General features: G+C 51.0%; 1 protein-coding gene across 1 annotated transcript; it reads right to left on the reverse strand.

The window, feature by feature from the left end:
• Positions 1–937: 937 nt before the first annotated feature.
• On the reverse strand, positions 938–6,322 carry LOC310666995 (proton-coupled zinc antiporter SLC30A1-like). Its single transcript, XM_083418598.1, has 2 exons — positions 4,763–6,322; positions 938–2,214 (listed from the first exon to the last, which is right to left on the reverse strand). Exons 1-2 carry the CDS (start codon positions 5,301–5,303, stop codon positions 1,508–1,510), a joined length of 1,248 nt encoding a protein of 415 aa, XP_083274724.1. The 5' UTR covers positions 5,304–6,322; the 3' UTR covers positions 938–1,507.
• Between the last annotated feature and the right edge of the window lie 1,122 nt (positions 6,323–7,444).

Raw genomic sequence — 7,444 nt, forward strand, 5'->3', positions numbered from 1 at the left:
TTGCCTTTAAATGTGAACTGAATCAAATCCCCCCCCCATCCCTCCTTGGATTACAGTGGTACCTTGGGTTACAGACGCTTCAGGTTACAGACTCCGCTAACCCAGAAATAGTACCTCGGGTTAAGAACTTTGCTTCAGGATGAGAACAGAAATCGCACCGTGGGAGGCCCCATTAGCTAAAGTGGTACCTGAGGTTAAGAACAGTTTCAGGTTAAGAACGGACGTCCAGAACAAGTTAAGTTCTTAACCCGAAGTACCACTGTAAACCCTACCTCTGAAACCAATGCCTATGATTCTGCATGCAATAAAGGAGGATTCTGTGGCCTATATAAATATTTCATTCATATCTGGTGGACTTCTCTTGATGTGCATAATTCACTTTGCAAATTGTATCATGAGAACTAGAAACTAGCATCTAAAAGAAAGAATGCTGAGATTCCCAGGAACCTCAGCATCGCGCCCACTCATTGTTCGAAGGACATGGATGATGTTTGGCAGTGGAAGAGACTATCTTGGAAGGTGGTAGACTCTCCTTTGTTGCAGGTTTTTAAACTGAGATTGATGGCTATTTAGCTGTGGCACCTGCATTGCAAGGGATTGGACTAGATGATCCTTGCGGGGGGGGGGGGGGAGCTCCCTTCCAATTCTAGAATTCTATGATTCTCTATGAAATTGAAGCTGCTGTGCCTTTCTGGTGCCTCCCTTTGCTATTGTTAAATGCACAAATCAAGCAATTTGTTAGAAGTTTGTTCGGAGATATACCGTATATTAAACACTAAATGAGCCTGGATAGCTCAGTTGGTTAGACCATGGTGCTGATAACGCCAAGGTTGCAGGTTCGATCCCTGTATGGACCAGCTGCATATTCCTGCATTGCAGGGGGTTGGACTAGATGATCCTCAGGGTCCCTTCCAACTCTACAGTGCTATGCTATGCTATGCTATGATTCACCAAGAGGCACAGCCCACCATTATTTCTCGTTGCTTCTCTTCAGTACCATGTAACAGTTCATGTGTCCCAGTCGCACAAAGGCTGCAAATAGTCCAATCAACAACCTGCGGTTATAAGTCACAAATCTCCCCCGCGCCTCCACCAATTTACTGTATTTTTCGCTCTATAAGACACACCAGACCACAAGACACATCTAGTTTTTGGAGGAGGAAAACAAGAAAAAAAATATTCTGAATCTCAGAAGCCAGAACAGCAAGAGGGATCGCTGTGCAGTGAAAGCAGCAAGCCCTCTTGCTGTTCTGGCTTCTGGGATAGCTGCGCAGCCTGTATTCGCTCCATAAGACGCACACACATTTCTCCTTTTTAGGAGGGAAAAAGTGAGTCTTATAGAGCAAAAAATACGGTATTACGTATTTTTACGGACACCCGTAACATCACCTAGCTAGAAAGCAGGACGTCTGTCGCAGATAAAAATGGAAATTTATGAGGTACTCTTCCCCTACCCCCCACCCTGGTCTCCCACCCACCCACCCCCCAAGTGGTGCATCTGTTCAGCTCACACCGTGGTCTCATATTCCATGACCGTGTCAGGGCACGGGGCCAGGCACCTCTTTCGTGGCGCCCCCTCGCACCACCCACAAACGCTGAGATCTGGTTGAACCGTGGCGGCGTGAACGCCATGCTCGCAGAACACCCGCTGGACCCTGTCCATCACGACCTCGCACGTGGCCACGTCCCCGCAGTGCACGTGGGCCGTGCCCACTAAGCTGCTGGGCCCGTCGAGCTGCCAGACGCGGAGGTCCCGCACGGCCACCACGCCTTCCGTGGCCCGCAGCTGCAATTCCAGCAGCCTCAGGTCCAGCTCTTCCGGTGCGGCCTGCATGAGGACCAGAGCGGAGCTCTGCAGAGCAGGCCACGCCAAGCACAGCAGGGCCACCGACACACCCACGGCGAGCCCAGGGTCCAGGTAGAGCAGCCAGCAAGGGGCGCGTCCCCACTGCAGTGCCTCTGTAGTATGCCAGGCCCAACAAGTTGACCTGGGGCAGTGGCTGAGGCAGGCTGCGTTGCCCAGGCAAGGAGGCCACAGCAGGTGGAACATGAGAGAGTACAGAAGGACGGCCGCAGGGCCCAGGCAGGCGATCACCCGGCCAAGGCAAAGCGTTGTCCACTGCCCCAATTTCTCTGAGGGTGGCGTGGGGCTGGCTTCCCTGTCCTCCTCCATCCAGGGCTGTCCGTTGGCCGAGGAGCCGTTGCCCAGCAGATCTGCAGATGAGGAGAAAGAACCAGAAGCTTAGAGAAGGGACAGGCAGGACCAAATTACAGTGGTACCTCAGGATACATACGCTTCAGGTTACATACGCTTCAGGTTACACACTCCGCTAACCCAGAAATAGTGCTTCAGGTTAAGAACTTTGCTTCAGGATGAGAACAGAAATCAGGCTCTGGCGGCGCGGCGGCAGCAGGAGACCCCATTAGCTAAAGTGGTGCTTCAGGTTAAGAACAGTTTCAGGTTAAGTACGGACCTCCGGAACGAATTAAGTACTTAACCTGAGGTACCACTGTAAGATCTTTAGAGGCTCTAAGCACTTAAAATATTTTGGCGCCCCCATATATATCTAATTCCAAATATAAACAATAATAACCCTTTTTTAAATTTTTCGAAATGAAATGAAAGCTACAGTAAGATGGAAAATGATGTTCATTTTTGTACGCTTCCATTTTATTTGACCACATTTCTCCTGCTTTTTCTGATTGCCAAATCTTTGATCAGATCCTCAAAACTAACCTGAGGTAACATGTTTGCTTCTGTACTTCATAGAGATGAAGCACCCAGCCTGCCTTGTTGCATAGTTGCATAGCTCAATTTCAACTGAGCTGAGCAATTGGTGGCCATTAATGTTAAAAAATCTGGCAGTGGAAAAGTTCTGTGGTGCCCTGCTTCCCTTGATGCCCCAAGCAGGTGATTATTTTGCTTAATGGTTAATCCAGCCCTCAGGACAAGCCTGAGACATTTCCTTATGTGGGAGTTAAGAGGTGGATGATGAGCTTGTCAGGTTCAGGTTCTCTCAGTTTCAAATGTTTCCAAGTTTAGAATCATAGAACTGTAGAGTTGGAAGGGACCATGAGGGTCATCTAGTCCAACCCCCTGCAATACAGAAATATCACCCAACATGGTGTTCAAACCCATGACCCTAACATATCCATTTTTATGCACACTTTAACTGAATTTTTGTGCACATTGGTGTGAAGAACTGCAGTGCAAAATTGTGAGAAGTGCCAATTTCTATGGATAGGTGCTAGTGTCTTGGTTCGAGAAGGGCAAATAGGGTCGTTTTTCATTAAAATGCAAAAGGAATCTAATTTCTCTGCCATCCCCAGATGTGCATCACAAAAAGGAGAACTGGGGGAGCAAAGAAGGTAAGATTTGACCTGCTGGATCAGATCCAAGGTCTATCTGAGCCAGCACTGTTCCAAAAAACTGCCCCCTGAAGCCTCTGAGAAGCCAATAACCTTCCCTTGTTGTTTGTCCCCAGCAGTTGAGAGCAGATTGCCTCTGAATATGGAGGTGCCATTTGGCTGGCTGTGCTGATCAGCCCTATCCTCTATTGCAGCCACCTCTACTGCGGAAGAGGCAAGCCATTTTCCCTAATAAGCAGAGCTTGCCTCTTCAGCCGTCATCAGAAATGTCTTTAGAGCATTAACCTTGTTATTTTCCTTAAGGTTTCCAATTTTCGAACTACTGGATTGGAACATGTGGCCCTCCAGATGCTGTTGGACTCCAATTCCCATTGCCCCCAGGTCATTGGCAATGCTGGCTGGGGCTGATGGGAGCTGAAGTTCAAGACACATTTGGAGGTTCTCCACCCCAGGTTTGATAGCCCAAGCGTAGCCAATGTGGTGCCTTACACAGATCGCTGGACCCCAGCTCCCATCAGCCCCAACCAGCATAGCCAATAGTCAGGGATGATGGGAGTTGGAGTCCAAGAACATGCAGACGGCACCACATTGCCTATACAGTGGTACCTTGGGTTAAGAACTTAATTCGTTCCGGAGGTCTGTTCTTAACCTGAAACTGTTCTTAACCTGAGGTACCACTTTAGCTAATGGGGCCTCCTGCTGCCGCGCGATTTCTGTTCTCATCCTGAAGCAAAGTTCTTAACCCTAGGTAATATTTCTGGGTTAGCGGAGTCTGTAACCTGAAGTAGAAGAAGAAGAAGAGTTTGGATTTGATATCCCGCCTTTCACTCCCTTTAAGGAGTCTCAAAGCGGCTAACATTCTCCTTTCCCTTCCTCCCCCACAACAAACACTCTGTGAGGTGAGTGGGGCTGAGAGACTTCAGAGAAGTGTGACTGGCCCAAGGTCACCCAGCAGTTGCATGTGGAAGAGTGGAGACTCGAACCCGGTTCCCCAGATTACGAGACTACCGCTCTTAACCACTACACCACACTGGCTAGTGTCTGTAACCTGAAGTGTATGTAACCCGAGGTACCACTGTACATGAGACAGTCCATTCGTTTCTTCCTACTCTCCTTCCCTGCCCCCCTCACTCACAGTGCAGGCTGCTTCATTAGGGAATTCGGGCACTGCCCCACCCACCTCAGTTTGCCCCCTGCCAGCCGTACCTGCCCGTCTTAATTTCTTACAACCAACCCAGAGAGTGTCACAACCTGCCAGCTTCCTCCTCCTCAGTCTGAATGTTGTCATTGTAGAACTCAGCAGGGAAGGCCCTGATTCTGCCTTCCATTGTTCTGCCTGCCCTCCGCCATGCCAGTCCCAATGCTCCCCAGTCACTCCTTCGCAGGAACTCACCTTCCATCTCCTGGGCACAGCTGTCTCCTTCGGTCACCCTCCTTCTGCTGCAGCACGGCCTGGTGCCCGGGTCTTGGGGCTGCTGGCCATGCAGTCCCACCCTGGCAAGGTGGATTGGGATCCCCACGGCCCCGATCCCCATCAGAGCCAATGCATGCTGTGTGACGTGTGGATCGGCCACCCTGCGGAGCGCCTCGGGCAGGAGCGCAAGGCACAGGGCACTCAGGAAGACGGCGCTGGCCAGGGTGCCCGCAATGCGGGCTCGCACCCACCCGAAGGTATTCCTCCGACTGGGGTGTCCTCTGGTCGCCAGCCAGGCATCGGTCAAGGCCACAGCAAGAGCCAGCGCGCCTCCCAGGGTGTGGAATGCGCAGGAAAGCAGGAGCAGTGAGCCGGTCACCCGGCTGGCCACCAACTCTACCAGGAAGAGGCAGGCGGAGAGGCAGAAATGGCCAACCGGCCAACCTGTGGAGCCCACCACTGCCCACAGAGGCGAGGAGCCCTCACCCATCCAGGATTTATTTCTCGGCTGGGCTCCCATCTCTGCCTTCTACTCCCAGTCAGCTGTCGCTCCGGCCTCCGATCTCCTCCAACCTGTGTCCTCTTCTTTGCCTTGATGCCCACCTCTTCCGAATCGTCCTGTTGGCTCCAGCCCCTCGCCCAGTTCTGGACCTGCTTATTCCTCCTTCCGCCACCCCTGCAGCCCCTGGGGCACGCTCTCTCCCAATCTTAGATGTGGCCCGGTTTCTCCTTTGCTGGCCCCCTTTGGCCAGAGACCCAGGCCTGGCCTCTGCCCTGCAATCTGTTCCCAGTTTCTCGCTCTCTCGCTGTGTGTGTGTGTGTGCTTTACACTTGAATAAAGTTTTGCACTCGGAGACCAGTGCACACTGCCCCTTGGATTCCAGGGGTCCTTTAAAGAGGCAGCTCCCTGTTTCACACCACACACTCTCTCTTGCCTTTGGCCTTCTGCCCAGGCTTCCACCAGCTGCAGAAACCAGGTCATAATGATGCATGTGATTCTCCCCCTGCCACAATAGGAGGGAGGAGAGTTGCAGAGATTCCCCCCCACCCCACCAACAAACCCTACTAGGGTAAAACGCGAGGGCTTGCGAGGTCACGGTTCTGGTGTATGTGAGATCTTGCAGAATATTCCCCAACAGCTCCCATTCCCATGACTGCTCTGCAGCCAAAAAAACGGCTTAGCAGATGCCAGTCGCCACCAGCTTCAGTAGGGTGGGGGCAGAGAAATGCATTTGCCAGCCTGGCTGAGCTTTGTGTAGACTGCTGAACCGTTGTCTTGCCTTGGTAATGGACTGGAAAAGAGCCAGGAAACTGGAGCTCCATCCAGACAAGGCTGAGGCACTGTTAGTGAGAGGTTCTCTCGACCGGATGGATGGGAGGGTTGCATGCTCTTGAGGGAGTTACGCTCCCTCTGAAGAAGTGGCTATGCATCTTGAAGGTACTTGTGGGTCCTTTGCTGTCGCTTGAGGCTCAGGTGGCTTCAGTGGCATGGAGTGCCTTCTGTCAGCTTTGGCTGGTGGCCCAGTTGCACCCCTGTCTGGACAGGTATAGCCTAACTTCTGTCATCTTTGCTCTGGTAACTTCTAGGTTAGATGACTGCAATGCGTTATACGTGGGGCTGCCTCTGAAAACAGTTCAGAAACTTGAGCTGGTGCAGAATTCAGTGGCCAGGTTGCTCACCGGAGCAAGACAGTTTGAGTCCCTGATCTGGATGGCTTTCAAAGAGGATTAGGCAAATTCGTGCAAATTGCAAGCAGGGAGAGTCGCTGCTGCCCTCAGGTCCGGCTTGCAGGCTTTCCATTGTGGGGCATCTGGGGGTCTGGCTGATCACTGTGAAAACAGGATGCTGGACCCAGCCAGGGCCTTGCAGAGCCAGGCAGAGGCCCGGACCAGGTAGATAATGTGCCCCCCCTTTTTTTTACCCTGGGGATATCTGAAGTCTTATAAATAAGTAAGTACATAAATAATTTTCACAAAAGTATATAAATTTTTTTCACAAACCCTCCTTGGGTGTTTTTGCCTGGCAGGACTCTGACCAACCTGCCAATCACCTGGCATCATTATGTCAGGTGACTGATGGGCATGTTGTCCTGCTCACCTGTCAAAAGTCCCTTGTGCAGCTCTTAGGAACCGCAGAAGAGGCTTTGCCAGCCCTATGCTCAGTAAAGCTCCCAGCATAGGGCTGGCAAAGCTGCTTTTTTCTGGGATCAGCTGCACGATGGAGCTCCCCACATGAAACTCAGCTGCACAACTGGCCCTGCCACACACCTGATGTCTCATGCGGTGTCAGGTATGGGCACGTGGGTATAGGTTGGGGGAAATGGACCCCCCTGCGCTAAATTGGGATCCATGCAGGGTGAAATCTGGCCTGCGGGCCAGAGGTTCCCAACCCTTGCTATAACCCCTGCAGCCAGTGAATGAATGAGCAAGTGAAAGAGAAAATGTGAATGAAAGGGATATGATAGAAAGAAAACAGAAGAGAAAGAATGGGAGGAAAAGAAAAAGAGAGCGAATGAAAAAGAGAAAGAGAAAAATAGAAGACTAAAAGTGTAAAAGAAGAAATAAATATGAATGAAAAATAAAAGAATGAAAATAAAAAAGAAACAAAAGACAGGAAAACTGAAGTAAATAAACGCAAGAGAAGAGAGAAAGAATAGTAAT

Source organism: Podarcis tiliguerta (genome assembly GCF_965153285.1).
Source record: "Podarcis tiliguerta genome assembly, chromosome: 16".
In the NCBI taxonomy this organism is placed as follows: domain Eukaryota; kingdom Metazoa; phylum Chordata; class Lepidosauria; order Squamata; family Lacertidae; genus Podarcis; species Podarcis tiliguerta.